General features: G+C 46.3%; 1 protein-coding gene across 1 annotated transcript in view; it reads left to right on the forward strand.

Annotated features, from left to right (window-relative positions):
* LOC134965705 (tyrosinase-like) overlaps positions 1 to 16,221 on the forward strand; it is a 33,506-nt gene extending 17,285 nt beyond the window's left edge. Inside the window, exons 3-4 of the mRNA XM_063942013.1 lie at positions 8,236 to 8,377; positions 15,772 to 16,221. Coding sequence (XP_063798083.1) covers positions 8,236 to 8,377; positions 15,772 to 15,952 — 323 coding nt within the window. The 3' untranslated portion in view covers positions 15,953 to 16,221. The remainder of the gene's footprint in view (positions 1 to 8,235; positions 8,378 to 15,771) is intronic.
* The last annotated feature ends 6,130 nt before the right edge of the window (positions 16,222 to 22,351 follow it).

Here is a 22,351-nt window from a genome sequence, read left to right on the forward strand (position 1 = left end):
TGGTGACCCATTCTGCTAAGTAGATGGGGCCTGCTTGGGCGGATGCCCGAGGAGTCTTGCCGGTTCTACTTTCCCGAGCGGATACTTGGTCAGGTTCAAACCCTTTGGCTAAGCTATACAAGTTTGATACCCTGGCTGATGGGGACCTCATGTTTGCCCAATCAGTGCTGAAGAGTCGTACGCACTCTCCCGCCCGGTCTGGAGCTTTGGTATAAACCCCATGGTCCTTACAGAGTCCCCAGCATCCTCTAGGACGTAGGAGAAAATAGGATTTTAATACCTGCCGGTAAATCCTTTTCTCTTAGTCCGTAGAGGATGCTGGGCGCCCGTCCCAGTGCGTACTGTGTTTGCAGTTATTGGTTCTGGTTACACTCTTGTGGTGTTTCTTTTCTGTCAGGCTGTTGCTGACGTTGTTCATGCCATGGCATGCGATGTATTATGATTATTGGTTGGGTTGACACACTGGTTGTGTTACTTATTTATGAGCTTGTGGCTGTGTATTTTTTCATGCCGTTGGCTGGTGTTCTATTGAATGCCACGTTCTACGGTATGTTTGTGGTGTGAGCTGGTATGACACTCACCGTGTTTAAACAATAAATTCTTTCCTCGAAGTGTCCATCTCCCTGGGCACAGTTTTCTAACTGAGGTCTGGAGGAGGGGCATAGAGGGAGGAGCCAGTTCACACCCTTTGAAAGTCTTATAGTGTGCCCATGTCTCCTGCGGATCCCGTCTATACCCCATGGTCCTTACGGAGTCCCCAGCATCCTCTACGGACTAAGAGAAAAGGATTTACCGGTAGGTATTAAAATCCTATTTTTTGGGGTTCTTTTTACTGAACTTTAGCTTTTTGGATTTCACACGCTCTCTATCACATTAGGCATCGGCCTTGGCAGAAGACGTTGATGGCATTTCATCGTCTATGTCATGGCTAATGGCAGCAGCTTCAGCACTAGGAGGAAGTGGTTCTTCTTGATCTTTCCCTATTTTCTCCTCAAAATGTTTGTTCTCCATTATTTTTGGGGAGTTAAATGAGACAATATGCGGCACAGGAATGACTGGAATTAGTGATGACACAGGACACTACCACTGGTCTGATGCAGCACAACAGGTTGTTATAATTGTTATACTGCAGCAGTGGATATATAGCAGCAGCGTATATCGTCACTGGAATTACTGATGACACAGGACACTACCACTGGTCTGATGCAGCACAACAGGTTGTTATAATTGTTATACTGCAGCAGTGGATATATAGCAGCAGCGTATATCGTCACTGGAATGACTGATGACACAGGACACTACCACTGGTCTGCACAACACAGCACCACTTTATACAGCTACACTGGATATATGGCAGCAGAGAACACCAACACTGTGACTGGACTGGACTGAGCAGCACAACACAGCACAACACAGCACCACTTTATACAGCTACACTGGATATATGGCAGCAGAGGACACCAACACTGTGACTGGCTGGACTGATGCAGCACAATACACTGACTACACTGGACTGGTCTGCACAACACAGCACCACTTTATACAGCTACACTGGATATATGGCAGCAGAGAACACCAACACTGTGACTGGCTGGACTGATGCAGCACAATACACTGACTACACTGGACTGGACAGCGCAACACAGCACCACTTTATACAGCTACACTGGATATATGGCAGCAGAGGACACCAACACTGTGACTACACTGGACTGGACTGATGCAGCACAATACACTGACTACACTGGACTGGTCTGCACAACACAGCACCACTTTATACAGCTACACTGGATATATGGCAGCAGAGAACACCAACACTGTGACTACACTGGACTGATGCAGCACAATACACTGACTACACTGAGTGACTGGACAGCACAATGCAGCACCACTTTATACAGCTACACTGGATATATGGCAGCAGAGAACACCAACACTGTGACTGGCTGGACTGATGCAGCACAATACACTGACTACACTGGACTGGACAGCACAACACAGCACCACTTTATACAGCTACACTGGATATATGGCAGCAGAGAACACCAACACTGTGACTGACTGGACTGATGCAGCACAATACACTGACTACACTGGACTGGTCTGCACAACACAGCACCACTTTACAGCTACACTGGATATATGGCAGCAGAGAACACCAACACTGTGACTGACTGGACTGATGCAGCACAATACACTGACTACACTGGACTGGTCTGCACAACACAGCACCACTTTACAGCTACACTGGATATATGGCAGCAGAGAACACCAACACTGTGACTGGCTGGACTGATGCAGCACAATACACTGACTACACTGGACTGGTCTGCACAACACAGCACCACTTTATACAGCTACACTGGATATATGGCAGCAGAGAACACCAACACTGTGACTGACTGGACTGATGCAGCACAATACACTGACTACACTGAGTGACTGGACAGCACAACGCAGCACCACTTTATACAGCTACACTGGATATATGGCAGCAGAGAACACCAACACTGTGACTGGCTGGACTGATGCAGCACAATACACTGACTACACTGGACTGGTCTGCACAGCACAGCACCACTTTATACAGCTACACTGGATATATGGCAGCAGAGAACACCAACACTGTGACTACACTGGACTGGACTGATGCAGCACAATACACTGAGTGACTACACTGGACTGGACAGCACAACACTTGCCACGCCACTTTCCCGCCCCAACACACAGACATTGAACACTAAGGACACGTCCTCTCTATACACTCTCCGAGACTGGAGTGAAAATGGCGGGGACGTGCGGCTCCTTATATGGAATCCAAATCACGCGAGAATCCGACAGCGGGATGAAGACGTTTTGCCGCTTTCGGGTTTCCGAGTCAAGAGGGAAAATCCGATACTGGCTCGTATCCAGACTCGGAAGGTAAAGTTCGGTAGGGTTCTGCTCTCTGAGAACCGAACCCGCTCATCTCTATCAAGAACTTACTGTACATGATGATTAGGAAAGCCAATCCCGGGCCATTTATTAAATCCCGGGTATCGATATTAAAAAATGGCCAATCCCAAGATTCCCGGGATACCCGGGATTGGCTTTTAAGTGTGTGGCCGCCCCCTCGCACCACCCCGCCTCACCTGCCCCGCACACAATACTAACCGTATACTGAGGGTGGGCGGGTGGGGATCTCTTCCTGCACTCCTTCAGTGCTCAGCTGACGGCACTGCGTGACCTCATGCTGCGCCGGGGGAGCCGGAAGACGGAAGCCGGGCAGCGTCTGAGCATCCTGTGGATGCTCAACGCTGATACCTCAGACCCCGGGATTGGACCTTCCAATCCCGGGATTGAATCCCGGACGTTTTTGGCCCTAAATCCCGGGATCCCGCCAATCCTGATCCCGGGATTGGCCACGGTAATGATGATTCAATCATTCTCAGAGGTGACAAAATTATTATTCCAGCTGTTTTGAGAAAGAGGGTAATTGATATTGCCCATGCCAGTCATTTAGGAATCGTAAAGACCAAACAACTTTTACGTAAAAAAGTATGTTTTCCCCCCATGGAGCAACTTGTTGAATCGGAAATCCGTAACTGTATGACATGCACTCTTCTTTCTAGCGTTGAACCATTACGGATGACTAATCTACCTGACAATGGGGGTCATTCCGAGTTGATCGCTCGTTGCCGATTTTCGCAATGGAGCGATTAAGGCAAAAATGCGCATGCGCATGGTACGCAGTGAACATGCGCTAAGTATTTTAGAACAAAACTTAGTAGATTTACTCACGTCCGAACGAAGAATTTTCATCGTTTAAGTGATTGGAGTGTGATTGACAGGAAGTGGGTGTTTCTGGGTGGAAACTACCCGTTTTCAGGGAGTGTGCGGAAAAACGCAGGCGTGCCAGGATAAAACACGGGAGTGTCTGGAGAAACGGGGGAGTGGCTGGCCGAACGCAGGGCGTGTTTGTGACGTCAAACCAGGAACGAAACGGGCTGAACTGATCGCAGTGTAGGAGTAAGTCTTGAGCTACTCAGAAACTGCTAAGAGTTTTCTATTCGCAATTCTGCTAATCTTTCGTTCGCAATTCTGCTAAGCTAAGATACACTCCCAGAGGGCGACGGCCTAGTGTGTGCAATGCTGCTAAAATCTGCTAGCGAGCGAACAACTCGGAATGACCCCCCATGTCTGGGAAAATGTCGATGTTGATTTCTATGGGCCATTATACAATGGTAAATACGTACTAGTGGCTGTGGATGAATATTCAAGGTATCCTATTCTTGAAATAATATCTTCAATGTCTGCCACATCTGTCTTACCAGCATTGGAAAGAATATTTACTACTTATGGAATTCCAGGAACAATAAAGACTGATAATGGTCCGCCATTTCAAGGTGATGATTTCATCAAATTCATGGAACATTTTGGAATTCGACATCAAAAAAATTATTCCCCTGTGGCCACAGGCTAATGGTCTTGATTCATGCGTATTCTGGGAAAGCAAATAAAGATTTGTAAAGTATCCCGAATTCCAATTCAACAATCTCTAAATCAATTTCTCAGACAATATCGCTCAGTGCCTCATTTCACAACAAATGTCTCTCATCAGACATTAATGTTTCAAAGAAAAGTAATCAGATCCACTCTTCCAGAAATCCATTTGACTCCTTCATCTAGAGATCATTAGGTTTTACAGAAGGACTCTGCTAATAAACAAAAGGCTAAACAATATGCAGACCGGAAAAGGAGAGCTATTGTTTCGGACTTACAAGAAGGAGATCGTGTTCTGGTGAAACAAAAAGTAGTACGTAAGGACATGACTGCTTTTCATCCAAGTCCACTGAGTGTAGTGAGAAGGAAAGGAACAATGGTTGTTGCAGGAAATGACCATCACACTGTGACAAGGAATGTGTCCCATTCCAAGAAGATATTCCCATCCTTATCTTCTGATGCACCAAGTCAAGATGAAGTCAACACAACACCTATAACATCCTCAGCACCAAGTGATTCTATCGTGTCTGTTCCTTTGAGTGAAGGATCATGTACTCAGATGAAACCAGGCAGAGTCATTAAACCTCCTACAAGGCTTATTGAGCAGATGTGACTTTCATCTTATAGCTCATCATTTGTTGTTCAAAAATCTTTTCCAGTTTAATGTGTATTGTATATTGTGGGTTAATGTTCATGCTCAGATTCAGTCAGCATATTGTTGTGTTTATTAATTGAACGTAAAATCAATTTTATGTGTTTCAAAGAAATATATTAATTGACATATATGAAAGGAAGGGGGAGATGTAGTATCTATGAAGATAGTCTATGTGCATTAGCTAGATGAGGTAGTGTACATGTAAGAATCTGGCTGCACAGGTGAACATGTGATCAGGAAGTAGAAGGAGAGAAGGAGAAGGAGAGCAGCATGTGGAGTTGATGTCTATCTATAACCATGCAAGTACTACTTACCAATAAGAAATAAAATACATAATCTTCATACTATATGATTCATTGGAATAAAGAGATGGACATCAGGATACTGTATAACACTTCCTTGCAGCTGTGCAGGTCCTTACAGTTATGAATCAGGCCCTACATTACAATGACATGAGAAGACCCTGCCAAGCACTGAATATGGGTGGAGACTGGGATGGAACCAAAAAGTGGCTGCATTGTGTGCATGTAATGGGAGTATCATGGGTGTCAGAGCACGACTAAGGGCCACATGGACCTAGAGCTGGAAATGATGAAGAGCCTATTGTGAGTAGCAGATGAGCTGTGGTCAGTGATGTGTGGGTGTGGTCAGTGCTGTGTGGGTGTGGCCAGTGCTGTGTGGGTGCGGCCAGTGCTGTGTGGGTGGCCAGTGCTGTGTGGGTGAAGCCAGTGCCATGCGGGTGTGGCCAGTGCTGTGTGAGTGTGGCCAGTGCTGTGTGGGTGTGGCCAGTGCTGTGTGGGTGTGGCCAGTGCTGTGTGGGTGTGGCCAGTGCTGTGTGGGTGTGGCCAGTGCTGTGTGGGTGTGACCAGTGATGTGTGGGTGAAGCCAGTGCCATGTGGGTGTGACCAATGCCATGTGGGGAGTGACCAGTGATGTGTGGGTGTAGTCAGTGCTGAGTGGGTGTGACCAGTGCTGTGTGGGTGTAACCAGTGCCATGAGGATGTGACCAGTGATGTGTGGGTGTGGCCAGTGCTGTGTGGGTGTGGCCAGTGCTGTGTGGGTGAAGCCAGTGCCATGCGGGTGTGTCCAATGCCATGTGGGGGGTGACCAGTGATGTGTGGGTGTAGTCAGTGCTGTGTGGGTGTGGCCAGTGCTGTGTGGGTGAAGCCAGTACCATGTGGGTGTGACCAGTGCCATGTGGGTGTGACCAGTGATGTGTGGGTGTAGTCAGTGCTGAGTGGGTGTGGCCAGTGCTGTGTGGGTGAAACCAGTGCCATGTGGATGTGACCAGTGATGTGTGGGTGTAGTCAGTGCCATGCGGGTGTGGCCAGTGATGTGTGGGTGTGGCCAGTGCTGTGTGGGTGTGGCCAGTGCTGTGTGGGTGAAGCCAGTGCCATGCGGGTGTGGCCAGTGCTGTGTGGGTGAAGCCAGTGTCATGTGGGTGTGACCAATGCCATGTGGGGGGGACCAGTGATGTGTGGGTGTAGTCAGTGCTGTGTGGGTGTGGCCAGTGCTGTGTGGGTGTGGCCAGTGCTGTGTGGGTGTAGTCAGTGCCGTGTGGGTGTGGCCAGTGCTGTGTGGGTGAAGCCAGTGCCATGTGGATGTGACCAGTGCCATGTGGATGTGACCAGTGCCATGTGGGTGTGACCAGTGATGTGTGGGTGTAGTCAGTGCTGTGTGGGTGAAGCCAGTACCATGTGGGTGTTACCAGTGATGTGTGGGTGTAGTCAGTGCTGTGTGGGTGTTACCAGTGATGTGTGGGTGTAGTCAGTGCTGTGTGGGTGTTACCAGTGCTGTGTGGGTGTAGTCAGTGCTGTGTGGGTGTAGTCGGTGCCGTGTGGGTGTGGCCAGTGCAGTGTGGGTGAAGCCAGTGCCATGTGGATGTGACCAGTGCCATGTGGATGTGACCAGTGCCATGTGGGTGTGACCAGTGCCATGTGGATGTGACCAGTGCCATGTGGGTGTGACCAGTGATGTGTGGGTGTAGTCAGTGCTGTGTGGGTGAAGCCAGTACCATGTGGGTGTTACCAGTGATGTGTGGGTGTAGTCAGTGCTGTGTGGGTGTTACCAGTGATGTGTGGGTGTAGTCAGTGCTGTGTGGGTGTTACCAGTGCTGTGTGGGTGTAGTCAGTGCTGTGTGGGTGTGGCCAGTGCTGTGTGGGTGAAGCCAGTGCCATGTGGGTGTGACCAGTGATGTGTGGGTGTAGTCAGTGCTGTGTGGGTGAAGCCAGTGCCATGTGGGTGTGACCAGTGCCATGTGGGTGTGACCAGTGATGTGTGGGTGTAGTCAGTGCCATGTGGGTGTGACCAGTGATGTGTGGGTGTAGTCAGTGCTGTGTGGGTGTGGGTGTGGCCAGTGCTGTGTGGGTGAAGCCAGTACCATGTGGGTGTTACCAGTGATGTGTGGGTGTAGTCAGTGCTGTGTGGGTGTGGCCAGTGCTGTGTGGGTGAAGCCAGTGCCATGTGGGTGTGACCAGTGCCATGTGGGTGTGACCAGTGATGTGTGGGTGTAGTCAGTGCTGTGTGGGTGTGACCAGTGATGTGTGGGTGTAGTCAGTGCTGTGTGGGTGTAGCCAGCGCCGTCTCCCTAATTATATAAAAGTATAAAAATTGCAACATTTTGTGAAAAAAATTGAATTTTTATTAGAATACTTGTGATTTATGGGCCATAATGTGGCCAGGAGTTGGTGGGTCACCAACATGCTATCATGAGGTTGGGCCTATTTTATGTCGAGGCCTGGAGCTGTAGTTAATCTGACCCTATTGTCTTACCTGAGACTACACATGAATCAAAACATGCCCTTAATGTCCTTTCATTACGCCTGCACTCCCTCTGCATTTACATTGATGTCCACTTTTGGTGAGTTCACACCCATTCCAGCCATATCAACACTCTAGCGCAATGATTCTCAAGTCATTTTTTAGAAATAAAAAGACACGGTTTTCAAAAAGTTGAACATCGTATGAGAATTTGAAACTGAAAATCAGCAATTTCACAGTTATTTTTAACGCATTTATATGCATATTATTGTCTGATATGTATTATGAATTATGCATAAACTTTGTAAAGTACTGACATTTGTGGAATGTTTTTACAGGTTTCTTGAGGCCATCAGATGGGACAACATTTGAACGTGGCATGCATAACTTGGTTCACGTGTACATGGGAGGGACAATGGCTGAAATTCCAATTTCTGCCAATGACCCAGTGTTCATGTTACACCATGCTTTTGTCGACAAGTAAGTTTTAGCAGTAAAAACATTGGCCCTCATTCCGAGTCGTTCGCTCGGTATTTTTCATCGCATCGCAGTGAAATTCCGCTTAGTGCGCATGCGCAATATTCGCACTGCGACTGCGCCAAGTATCTTTGCTATGAAGAAAGTATTTTTACTCACGGCTTTCTCATCGCTCCGGCGAACGTAATGTGATTGACAGGAAATGGGTGTTACTGGGCGGAAACACTGCGTTTTATGGGCGTGTGGCTGAAAACGCTACCGTTTCCGGAAAAAACGCAGGAGTGGCCGGAGAAACGGGGGAGTGGTTGGGCGAACGCTGGGTGTGTTTGTGACGTCAAACCAGGAACGACAAGCACTGAACTGATCGCACAGGCAGAGTAAGTCTGGAGCTACTCTAAAACTGCTAAGTAGTTTGTGCTCGCAATATTGCGAATACATCGGTCGCAATTTTAAGATGCTAAGATACACTCCCAGTAGGCGGCGGCTTAGCGTGTGTAACTCTGCTAAATTCGCCTTGCGACCGATCAACTCGGAATGAGGGCCATTATACAGTACTTATGCTTATATACTTTTTTTGATGTTATACGTAGTATAGTGGCAATGTATTTGTATAATCTAGTTCAAGTTCACCTACACACAGAGGGACAGAATCTGAGTCGGACATATCTCTGTGCACGGGCACGAGTGGTTTTTGCATACATCCCATGTGCAGTGAATTTTACACATTATTGCCTATATTTGTCCTATATGGTGAGAGGAATGGGTGGTGGCAAAGCAAACACACGGAACTGCCTTAATGTGTGCGAGTGTCATGGGAATTTAATGGATTTGTATCAGAACCATAGCTAGACATTTTGATGCCCTGTGCCAGAAAGAGAATTGGTGCACCCCCCCCATATATCTAAAACCGGGACAGTGCGCACCCACCACAGTGGTCACCACTTATACACATTACTCCATGTAGAGCTCCATATACACATTACGCCAGGTAGATCTCCCTTTTACTCATTATGCCAGGCAGAGCCCCTTTTACACATTACGCAAGGCAGAGTTCCATTTTACACTTTATGCCAGGTAGAGCTCCCTTTTGCACATTACGCCAGGCAAAGCTCCCTTTTACACATTATGCCAGGTAGATTCCCCTTTTACAAATTATGAGAGACAGAGCTCCCTGTATAAGCCCAGGGGTACTGCAGTATAAATCCAGTCCAGTGGTGCAGCTGTATAAGTCTTGGGGTACTGCTGTATAAGTCTTGGGGTACTGCAGTATAAGTCCAGTACAGTGGTGCAGCTGTATAAGTTCAGGGAACTGCTGTATAAGTCTTGGGGTACTGCAGTATAAGTCCAGTCCAGGGGTGCAGCTTTATAAGTCTGGGGGTACTGCTGTATAAGACTTGGGGCACTGCAGTATAAGTCCAGTACAGTGGTGCAGTTGTATGAGTTCAGGGGTACTGCTGTATAAGCCCAGGGGTACTGCTGTATAAGTTTTGAGGTACTGCAGTATAAGCCCAGGGGTACTGCAGTATATGTCAAGTGGTGCAGCTGTATAAAGGGCCCTACACACTGGCCGACATGACTGCACAATATGAACGATCTTGTTCATTAATGAACGAGATAACGTTCATATCGTGCAGTGTGGAGGCTCCAGCGATGAACGATGTGCGGCCCCGCGCTCGTTCATCGCTGGTCCCCTGTCGGCTGTACATGCAGGCCAATATGGACGATCTCGTCCATATTTGCCTGCACTTCAATGCAGCCAGGTGACGGGGGGAATGAAGAAACTTCACTCCCCCCGTCACTGCACCCCCGTCGGCCGTATCCGCCGTCGGGCAGCTCGGCTGCGGATCGGCCAGTGTGTAGGGCCTATAAGTCTTGGGGTACAGCTGTATAAGCAGAGCAGGCCCTAGGCATATGAAAACTAGGCAAATGCCTAGGGCATCTGGTATGCCTAGGTGCACAAGCAGCTTCTGATTAAAATGATATGCAGCATGCCTATATTCTGTGTGTGACTGACGGTGTATCTACATACAAAATGCTACGTAACAGTGCATTCCTGGAAATCATAATGTGGCATAACGTGTAAGGGGCATTACTGTGTGGTATTATGGGTGTAAGGTGCTCTACTGTGTGGCATAACGTATAGAAAGAGCACTACTGTGTCATCTAATGTGAATAAAGACCAATATGGTGTGGTGTAACGTGAATAAGGGACACTATCGCATAATAAAATGTGAATAAAGTTGCACTACTGTGTGGCGTTATTTGACTTGGGGGTAAAATTGTGTGCCCATGCCCCTTCCCACCAAGAACACACCCCTTTTGGGGCTGTGCGCCCTAATGTGCGCCCTGTTCCTATTTAAAATATAGCGTGTAGGAACAACAAAATGAGCACTGCTATGGGTGAGGGGTGATGGTGATGGGAAAGGGTTGCAGGGTCAGAGACGGAACTAGTTGCCCTGCTAGGGGGCACCAGACAAAATCTTGCCTAGGGCATCATATTGGTGAAGACCGGCTCTGTGTATAAGACTTGAGGTACTGCAGTATAAGTCCAGTACAGTGGTGCAGCTGTATAAGGCTTGGGGTACTGCTGTATAAGTCCTGGGGTACTGCAGTACAAGTCCAGTACATTGGTGCAGCTGTATAAGTTCAGGGGTACTGCTGTATAAGCCCAGGAGTGCTGCTGTATAAGTCTTGGGGTACTGCAGTATAAGTCCAGTCCAGTGGTGCAGCTGTATAAGTCTTGGGGTACTGCTGTATAAGTCCAGTACAGTGGTGCAGCTGTATAAATTCAGGGGTTCTGCCATATAAGCCCAGGGGTACTGCTGTATAAGTCCAGTACATTGGTGCAGCTGTATGAGTCTTGGGGTACTGCTGTATAAGCCCAGGGGTACTGCTGTATAAGCCCATGGGTACTGCTGTATAATACTTGCGGTACTGCAGTATAAGTCCAGTACAGTGGTGCAGCTGTATAAGTCTTGGGGTACTGCAATATAAGTCCAGTACAGTGGTGCAGCTGTATAAGTCTTGGGGTACTGCAGTATAAGTCCAGTACAGTGGTGCAGCTGTATAAGTCTTGAGGTTCTGCCGTATAAGTCCAGTACAGTGGTGCAGCTGTATAAATTCAGGGGTACTGCCATATAAGCCCAGGAGTACTGCTGTATAAGTCCAGTACAGTGGTGCAGCTGTATGAGTCTTGGGGTACTGCTGTATAAGCCCAGGGGTACTGCAGTATAAGTACAATCCAGTGGTGCAGCTGTATAAGTTTAGGGGTACTGCTGTATAAGTGCAGGGGGACTGAAGTATAAGTCCAGTACAGTGGTGCAGCTGTATAAGTCTTGGGGTACTGCTGTATAAGTCTTTGGGTACTGCAGTATAAGTCCAGTCCAGTGGTGCAGCTGTATAAGTCTTGGGGTACAGCTGTATAAGTCTTGTGGTACTGCAGTATAAGTCCAGTACAGTGGCGCAGCTGTATAAGCCCAGTGGTACTGCTGTATAAGCCTAGGGGTACTGTTGTATAAGTCTTGGGGTACTGCTGTATAAGCCCTGGGGTACTGCAGTATAAGTCCAGTCCAGTGGTGCAGCTGTATAAGTCTTGGAGTACTGCTGTATATGTCTTGGGGTGCTGCAGTATAATTGCAGTAAAATGGTGCAGCTGTATAAGTTCAGGGGTACTGTTGTATAAGCCCAGGAGTGCTGCTGCATAAGTCTTGGGGTACTGCAGTATAAGTCCAGTACAGGAGTGCTGCTGCATAAGTCTTGGGGTACTGCTGTATAAGCCCAGGGGTACTGCAGTGTAAATCCAGTCCAGTGGTGCAGCTGTATAAGTCTTGGGGTACTGCAGTATAAGTCCAGTACAGTGGTGCAGCTGTATAAGTCTTGGGGTACTGCAGTATAAGTCCAGTACAGTGGTGCAGCTGTATTAGTCTCGGGGTACTGCAGTATAAGTCCAGTACAGTGGTGCAGCTGTATAAGTCTTGGGGTGCTGCAGTATAAGTCCAGTACAGTGGTGCAGCTGTATAAGTCTTGGGGTACTGCAGTATAAGTCCAGTACAGTGGTGCAGCTGTATTAGTCTCGGGGTACTGCAGTATAAGTCCAGTACAGGAGTGCTGCTGCATAAGTCTTGGGGTACTGCTGTATAAGCCATGGGGTACTGCAGTGTAAATCCAGTCCAGTGGTGCAGCTGTATAAGTCTTGGGGTACTGCAGTATAAGTCCAGTACAGTGGTGCAGCTGTATAAGTCTTGGGGTACTGCAGTATAAGTCCAGTACAGTGGTGCAGCTGTATTAGTCTTGGGGTACTGCAGTATAAGTCCAGTACAGTGGTGCAGCTGTATAAGTCTTGGGGTGCTGCAGTATAAGTCCAGTACAGTGGTGCAGCTGTATAAGTCTTGGGGTACTGCAGTATAAGTCCAGTACAGTGGTGCAGCTGTATAAGTCTTGGGGTACTGCAGTATAAGTCCAGTACAGTGGTGCAGCTGTATAAGTCTTGGGGTACTGCAGTATAAGTACAGTACAGTGGTGCAGCTGTATTAGTCTCGGGGTACTGCAGTATAAGTCCAGTACAGTGGTGCAGCTGTATAAGTCTTGGGGTACTGCTGTATTAGTCTCGGGGTACTGCAGTATAAGTCCAGTACAGTGGAGCAGCTGTATAAGTCTTGGAGTACTGCAGTATAAGTCCAGTACAGTGGTGCAGTTGTATTAGTCTTGGGGTACTGCAGTATAAGTCCAGTCCAGTGGTGCAGCTGTATAAGTCTTGGGGTACTGCTGTATTAGTCTCGGGGTACTGCAGTATAAGTCCAGTACAGTGGTGCAGCTGTATAAGTCTTGGGGTACTGCAGTATAAGTCCAGTCCAGTGGTGCAGCTGTATAAGTCTTGGGGTACTGCTGTATTAGTCTCGGGGTACTGCAGTATAAGTCCAGTACAGTGGTGCAGCTGTATAAGTCTTGGGGTACTGCAGTATAAATCCAGTCCAGTGGTGCAGCTGTATAAGTCTTGGGGTACTGCTGTATATGTCTTGGGGTGCTGCAGTATAATTGCAGTAAAATGGTGCAGCTGTATAAGTTCAGGGGTACTGCTGTATAAGCCCAGGAGTGCTGCTGCATAAGTCTTGGGGTACTGGAGTCTAAGTCAAGTACAGTGTTGCAGCTGAATAAGTCTTGGGGTACTGCTGTATAAGCCCAGGGGTACTGCAGTATAAATCCAGTACAGTGGTGCAGCTGTATAAGTCTTGGGGTACTGCAGTATAAGTCCAGTACAGTGGTGCAGCTGTATAAGTCTTGGGGTACTGCAGTCTAAGTCCAGTCCAGTGGTGCAGCTGTATAAGTCTTGGGGTACTGCAGTATAAGTCCAGTCCAGTGGTGCAGCTGTATAAGTCTTGGAGTACTGCAGTATAAGTCCAGTACAGTGGTGCAGCTGTATTAGTCTTGGGGTACTGCAGTATAAGTCCAGTCCAGTGGTGCAGCTGTATAAGTCTTGGGGTACTGCTGTATTAGTCGCGGGGTACTGCAGTATAAGTCCAGTACAGTGGTGCAACTGTATAAGTCTTGGGGTACTGCAGTATAAGTCCAGTACAGTGGTGCAGCTGTATAAGTCTTGGGGTACTGCTGTATTAGTCCAGTACAGTGGTGCAGCTGTATAAGTCTTGGGGTACTGCAGTATTAGTCTCGGGGTACTGCAGTATAAGTCCAGTACAGTGGTGCAGCTGTATAAGTCTTGGGGTACTGCAGTATAAGTCCAGTACAGTGGTGCAGCTGTATAAGTCTTGGGGTACTGCAGTATAAGTCCAGTACAGGGGTGCAGCTGTATAAGTCTTGGGGTACTGCAGTATAAGTCCAGTACAGTGGTGCAGCTGTATAAGTCTTGGGGTACTGCAGTATAAGTCCAGTACAGTGGTGCAGCTGTATAAGTCTTGGGGTACTGCAGTATAAGTCCAGTACAGTGGTGCAGCTGTATAAGTCTTGGGGTACTGCAGTATAAGTCCAGTACAGTGGTGCAGCTGTATAAGTCTTGGGGTACTGCAGTATAAGTCCAGTACAGTGGTGCAGCTGTATAAGTCTTGGGGTACTGCTGTATATGTCTTGGGGTGCTGCAGTATAATTGCAGTAAAATGGTGCAGCTGTATAAGTTCAGGGGTACTGCTGTATAAGCCCAGGAGTGCTGCTGCATAAGTCTTGGGGTACTGGAGTCTAAGTCCAGTACAGTGGTGCAGCTGCATAAGTCTTGGGGTACTGCTGTATAAGCCCAGGGGTACTGCAGTATAAATCCAGTACAGTGGTGCAGCTGTATAAGTCTTGGGGTACTGCAGTATAAGTCCAGTACAGTGGTGCAGCTGTATAAGTCTTGGGGTACTGCAGTCTAAGTCCAGTCCAGTGGTGCAGCTGTATAAGTCTTGGGGTACTGCTGTATTAGTCTCAGGGTACTGCAGTATAAGTCCAGTACAGTGGAGCAGCTGTATAAGTCTTGGAGTACTGCAGTATAAGTCCAGTACAGTGGTGCAGTTGTATTAGTCTTGGGGTACTGCAGTATAAGTCCAGTCCAGTGGTGCAGCTGTATAAGTCTTGGGGTACTGCTGTATTAGTCTCGGGGTACTGCAGTATAAGTCCAGTACAGTGGTGCAGCTGTATAAGTCTTGGGGTACTGCAGTATAAGTCCAGTACAGTGGTGCAGCTGTATAAGTCTTGGGGTACTGCTGTATTAGTCCAGTACAGTGGTGCAGCTGTATAAGTCTTGGGGTACTGCTGTATTAGTCTCGGGGTACTGCAGTATAAGTCCAGTACAGTGGTGCAGCTGTATAAGTCTTGGGGTACTGCAGTATAAGTCCAGTACAGTGGTGCAGCTGTATAAGTCTTGGGGTACTGCAGTATAAGTCCAGCACAGTGGTGCAGCTGTATAAGTCTTGGGGTACTGCAGTATAAGTCCAGTACAGTGGTGCAGCTGTATAAGTCTTGGGGTACTGCAGTATAAGTCCAGTACAGTGGTGCAGCTGTATAAGTCTTGGGATACTGCAGTATAAGTCCAGTACAGTGGTGCAGCTGTATAAGTCTTGGGGTACTGCAGTATTAGTCCAGTACAGTGGTGCAGCTGTATAAGTCTTGGGGTACTGCAGTATAAGTCCAGTACAGGGGTGCAGCTGTATAAGTCTTGGGGTACAGCTGTGCGGCATTAGCATAAGACGGCGTCTGAATTTGAATCAGGCTCTTAAGCTGAAACAAGCAAAATTCTGCATCCAAATGCAGAAACAGGCGAGTATGATGATACCTGATGAAAGCTAATACAATGGGTTGTTGCGGATTTCATTGTGAGTGTAAAAGGACATTATAGAGAGATGATCATATAGTATTATCAGAATTACTATATACAGATCATTATATATTTTCCATATATGTTTCTTTTGCAGAGTATTTCAAGTGTGGATGCAGAGACATAATGCAACAATGGCAATGTATCCTGAGAATAACCAACCAGGACAAGGCCCCGCAGCGTGTGTTACGCCCTACTTACCATGCTACAAAAACAGAGAATTTCTATCCCCCGACAGTGCCGCTGGTTACACATACTCAGAGTATCAGGGTCTGTAGTGTAAAGAGGCTTTTTGTTCTTTCACACAACCTTACATTGTAGGTTTGTACATCTGCCTTTTTGATTAATGCCTTTGTAAGAACCTACCTTAATTATTTCTTTTCCATTAAGTTTGATCAAACAGATCTCTTCTATGTATACAGCTGATTTATGTCACATCCAAAGGCAACATAAACAACTATTCCTGAAACATGAAAAGCATTGGTGAAAAAGAAAGAATGTAAAATGATGCAGCAACATTTGTTACAAAACAATAAATTAAATGTGTCCAAAGATTGATCCTCTGTAAGGATTAGACCCATTACAAACACATAATGTAACACTCCAATATATATGTGTAACAGTTCTCATATCATTACAGAAATTGAGATGAGACTTTCTATTTAAATTGATCTCTGATTCGACTAATTCTCTCATATCAGGTATTTTCAGCTTTGAAAGGTTTCATGCAATGTCCTCAATTTCTCCTGTAGACAAGTCTGGTCAGCACAGGAGAAAGTGCCTCCCCCACGAACAAACTATTTTTTAACACTCTTAAAACTTTTATACATATATTTGTGAACGCTGCCAATGGTTACTATACACAATACGGGAGAAAACAAGCATTCTGCGCTATGTGTGGGATTCTAAGCTGCTCAATTGTATTACAGCATTTCAGTAATAGGGGTATATTCAATAAGAGTTGGAAACTGCCATCTTGTCGGAAAGACGTCAGTTTCCGACTGGAATAGGTCGGAAGGGGTTCCGACCTATTCAATATGGGCACATTTTTTTCTGACAAGTCGGGTAATCCAACTTGTCGGAATGCTGTTGGAAAGCAGGTAGCTGGGTGGAATACCCGCCGATCCGCCTGCTGCTGTCAGTAATGGTGCCAAATCTGACAGGTTTTGGCCCCCTTTCCGACAATCTCAATCCGACTTTAAAATAAGTCGGAATGAGCAGGGCGTCCCCCCAGCCAGGCTCCTTAGTCCATGCAGCGCCACCCCTCCGCCGCAGACAACTCCCCCCGCCGTCACACACATTAACCCCCGCTGACGCTGCCAGTTCCACCCGCCAACGCACACATTAACCCCGCCGATGTCGCCAGCTCCCCCCGCCACTGCACACATCACACCCCGCGCTGCTGCCAGCTCCTCCTGCTGCCGCTGACAGCACACCCGGCAGCCGCTGACCACGGCAGCAGGACAGGACACCAGGAACGGCCAAATTCGACAGTTGGATTTGGCCATTCATTGAATAGGGGTTGTTGGATCCATTCCGACAAATGCATGTCGGAATGGATCCAACTTTTATTGAATACACCCCATAGAGGTAAACGAGCACTGGTATGACTAAATGCAATGTGCGTGTGTAAATGTGATTACACTCAAACAGAATAAATGAATAAAAAAGACACTTTAAATTGGGTAAAATAAATGAAAAAGAAAGAAAAAATAAATAAAAAGCAATACTCGACAGCATCAAGTAACACAATAGGACACAATGTTTACACTGGGTTTTTTTTGTGTAAATTAGGGCTTATTGCAACTAGACCACATTGCGGTTTTAGTGGCCAAAGATAGTACTGGTGCAGACTTGTGGTGACTAACCCTAAGCTTACCCTAAACCTCCTGATGTCTTGGTGCAGTCTAACTCTCTCTGCACATGTTACATCTGCCCCCCCCCTGCAGTACACATGGTTTTTCCCATTAGAGAACAAACTTGCTGTTATGATCAGATCTGTATTAGGCCCTAAGACATCAGGACTATAAACATTGTGTCTTATTGTGTCACTTTGTGCTGGATACTATTGCTTATTATGTATTTTCTTTTTCCTTTCTCTTTTTCATTTTTTTCATTTATTTTACCCAATTTAAAGTGTCTTTTTTCCTCATTTGTCCTATGCGATTTTAATCATATGTACACATGTACGGACGAGGGAGGTCCTCGTTAACAAAAGCCATGCTGCAACCGTCCGTCCCCCCCATCGCCGTTCCCCGCCGTCGCTGCCTGTTCCGGCTGCATCGGCAAGTGTGGGGATCGCGTAATGTGTATGGGCCATTACAATGTAAGCTAATGAGTATATGCTGACTCGCTAACTCTTATGGTGACTATTAGTTCCAGTTCAGGACACAGATGGCCATAATAATCCATTTTATCCAACCTTCTACTGTCATATCAGTGCACTTAGCTTTAGATGGTAGATTAACTATATAGCTTACAATACAGTAAATTGTTAATGGTTATCACAGGCTAAACCTTTGTAAGAATAAAATTAGTAACAGTGACAACTACAGGCTATTATTAAAAAGAAAAACTGTCCCTTAATATAAAGTATCTTGCGTGTCCAAGCCAAAAAATAGTATAAATGATGTGTTCTACAGTGAAATATAAAATGCAGCTTAAATACAGTAAATTTTACGAATGATACAGTATATTGGCCCTCATTCCGAGTTGTTCGCTCGTTCTTTTTCATCGCATCGCAGTGAAAATCCGCCTAGTACGCATGCGCAATGTTCGCACTGCGACTGCGCCAAGTAACTTTACTATGAAGAAAGTATTTTTACTCACGGCTTTTTCTTCGCTCCGGCGATCGTAATGTGATTGACAGGAAATGGGTGTTACTGGGCGGAAACACGGCGTTTCAGGGGCGTGTGGCTGAAAACGCTACCGTTTCCGGAAAAAACGCAGGAGTGGCCGGAGAAACGGTGGGAGTGCCTGGGCGAACGCTGGGTGTGTTTGTGACGTCAACCAGGAACGACAAGCACTGAACTGATCGCACAGGCAGAGTAAGTCTGGAGCTACTCTGAAACTGCTAAGTAGTTAGTAATCGCAATATTGCGAATACATCGGTCGCAATTTTAAGAAGCTAAGATTCACTCCCAGTAGGCGGCGGCTTAGCGTGTGTAACTCTGCTAAATTCGCCTTGCGACCGATCAACTCGGAATGAGGGCCATTGTTATGGATAATGATCTTTTGAAAGGGACTTAGTAGACTTCAACAACTGGCTGATATACTCCCTCCTGCAACTTTATATAGACATATAGTTATCCTTACAGATTCTTCTATGTTATTAGCGAGTTCTGAGGCATCTTGTTCGCTTAATGCCATGGCTCATGTATTCAGACAGACAGAATGTGGATGTGTGTTACAATACAATATCAGCTTCTCTATACATGTATGTGTCTGCACAGTAATTACATTTTAAAGCAAATTCCTGCATTTATTCATAATCGATATATCTAACTGTTAAATAACAGGTTCTTACTGTATATTCTAACTTCTACTACAGGTTGAGTATCCCTTATCCAAAATCCTTGGGACCAGAGGTATTTTGGATATCGGATTTTTCCGTATTTTGGAATAATTACATACCATAATGATATATCATGGAGATGGGACCTAAATATAAGCACAGAATGCATTTATGTTACATATACACCTTATATACACAGCCTGAAGGTTATTTTAGACAATATTTTTTATAACTTTGTGCATTAAACAAAGTGTGTCTACATTGACACAATTAATTTATGTTTCATGTACACCTTATACACACAGCCTAAGGTCATTTAATACAACATTTTTAATAACTTTGTGTATTAAACAAAGTTTGTGTACATTGAGCCATCAAAAAACAAAGGTTTCACTATCTCACTCTCACTCAAAAAGTCCGTATTTCGGAATATTACGTATTTCGGAATATTTGGATATGGGATACTCAACCTGTATTACATTCTAAGTATACCTAATAACATGATAAGATTATTGGTTGCCAGTTATTTCATACTGTATTACTGTATGTCATTAATTACCTGCTGCCACCAAAATGTACCTTGTATAATGCTTGTTAATTAAGGAATACAAGTTCTGAAAATAAAGCCATGGCTCATATATACTGTTTGCACTAGTTTGTCTCCGGCAATGTTGGACACATAAATGTACAGTAATTTTAGATACATTACAATTTTCCTGCACCAGTGCGACAGGAGACTCTGTGCTGTTGGGAGACCCTGCTCCTGTAAGGGATGTGTTGTTTTTTTTGTTGACATTCATTATGTTGACATGAGAATCTCAACATGGTCATAATGTTAACATGCAGCATTTCAAGATGATTGGTATTGACCACGTCGAAATTCATCCAGCCTTCAATGATGAAATGTCAACATGATTAGAATGTTGACAAAACATCCCCCACCCATAGCTTAGCCATAACTCTTCCCATAGTGCTTAACCCTAACCTCCCATCTTATAGCCTGACCTATTCCACTCCCAGTGCCTAACCCTAACTTCCACTCTCATAGCCTGAACCTTACCCTCCACCAGTGCCTAACCCTAACCTCCCCTCTCATATACCGACTCTAAGCATACCCCTAGTGCCTAACCCTGACCTCCCATCTCGTAGCCTGACCCTAACCCTCTCCCAGTGCCTAACCCTAATCTCTCCTCTCGTAGCCTGACCCTAACCCTCTCCCAGTGCCTAACCCTAACCTCCCCTCTCATAGCCTGAACCTTACCCTCCACCAGTGCCTAACCCTAACCTCCCCTCTCATATACCGACTCTAAGCATACCCCTAGTGCCTAACCCTAACCTCCCATCTCATAGCCTGACCTATTCCTCTCCCAGTGCCTAACCCTAACTTCCACTCTCGTAGCCTGACCCTAACCTACCATCTCACAGCCTGACCTATTCCTCTCCCAGTGCCTAACCCTAACTTCCACTCTCATAGCCTGAACCTTACCCTCTCCCAGTGCCTAACCCTAACCTCCCCTCTCATATACCGACTCTAAGCATACCCCTGGTGCCTAACCCTGACCTCCCATCTCGTAGCCTGACCCTAACCCTCTCCCAGTGCCTAACCCTAACCTCCCCTCTCGTAGCCTGACCCTAACCTTCTCCCAGTGACTAACCCTAACCTCCCCTTACCTAGTCTGACCCTAACCCTCTCCCAGTGCCTAATCCTGACTTCCCATCTCGTAGCCTGACCCTAACCTTCTCCCAGTGCCTAATCCTGACTTCCCATCTCGTAGCCTGACCCTAACCTTCTCCCAGTGCCTAATCCTGACTTCCCATCTCGTAGCCTGACCCTAACCTTCTCCCAGTGCCTAATCCTGACTTCCCATCTCGTAGCCTGACCCTAACCCTCTCCCAGTGCCTAACCCTAATCTCTCCTCTCGTAGCCTGACCCTAAACCTCTCCCAGTGCCTAACCCTAACCTCCCCTCTCGTAGCCTGACTCTAACTATACCCCTAGCACCTAACCCTAACCTCCCCTCTCATAGCCTAACTTTAATCTCCCCCTAGTGCCTAACCCTAACACTCCTCTCCCACAGCCTAAGCCTAACCTCCCCTCCCACAGCCTGACTCTAACCCTACCCCTAGTGCCTAACCGTAACCTCCCCTTAAAGTGGTCGTGGTAAATAATGTTAAAATGGTGTCAGCATAAAATTATCTGTAGATTAGGTCAATTCAAGAGTAGGTGGGTTAAAACATGTCCCGACCATTGTAAAAGTTGAACTAATGTTCTCTGTCTGTGTTCAAGAGTATCCCAGTGATGCACAATACAGAGAGCACCCTAGTTAGCTTCATACACTACATAGAGCATCCAAATGACCACCATACCTTACAGAGAATGTGTTATTGCCCCAAAAAAACAGACATCATGTTAATGTGACACACCCAGGTAAGCATGAGTAGCGATGTGTTGTGAGGTGAGTACACAGGTAAATTGGCACTTCTAGGGATTTGTTTCTTTACCTTGTGGTCTGGATCCAGGTGTAGGTTCCCCCAACTTACTTCAGAGACAAATGGAGGATAAATCCACTCTGAGTTGTTCAAAGAACTGTCAGGACTGGTTTATTAGGGGGGGGGGTTTATAAAATTCAAGATCTATACCAAAGTGTTAGTAATTCCAAAGTTCCGAGCAAGATACAAACATATACATTGGTTAATTGTTTCTGTCACTGTAACTTGCACACAGAAAATAATATTCAATTTTATTATTCTGAAACTATGTGTCCCGGCGTCTTCTTTTTCAGAAATACTGCGGTCTCACCTGGATCAGCGATGCTGATCTATAACACCTTTAGTCATCTATACAAATACTTAGGCAATAAACTCTGACAATATGCATTGCAAATAACATCACAACTTTTTTTAACAAATATACCATATGCAAAGGAAAAAGTACTAGCTAAAGTTATGTCCATTACTCTTTGCACAAGTACAGATGGGTCCTCCGTTATCTTGACTGGCTGAGACGTTAGTCACGATCGGGCATACGCAGCGTACCGTGTCGCAGGGAGGTGCGCCTAGTTACAGAGAGGCACGCCTAATCGCACGGAGGCGCACAGAGCGTTTGACGTTACCTTTACGTGTAATACCTGCGATCATCCACCAGATGTCACTTTTTACAATCA

This window comes from Pseudophryne corroboree, chromosome 10, assembly GCF_028390025.1.
Source record: "Pseudophryne corroboree isolate aPseCor3 chromosome 10, aPseCor3.hap2, whole genome shotgun sequence".
Classification (NCBI taxonomy): domain Eukaryota; kingdom Metazoa; phylum Chordata; class Amphibia; order Anura; family Myobatrachidae; genus Pseudophryne; species Pseudophryne corroboree.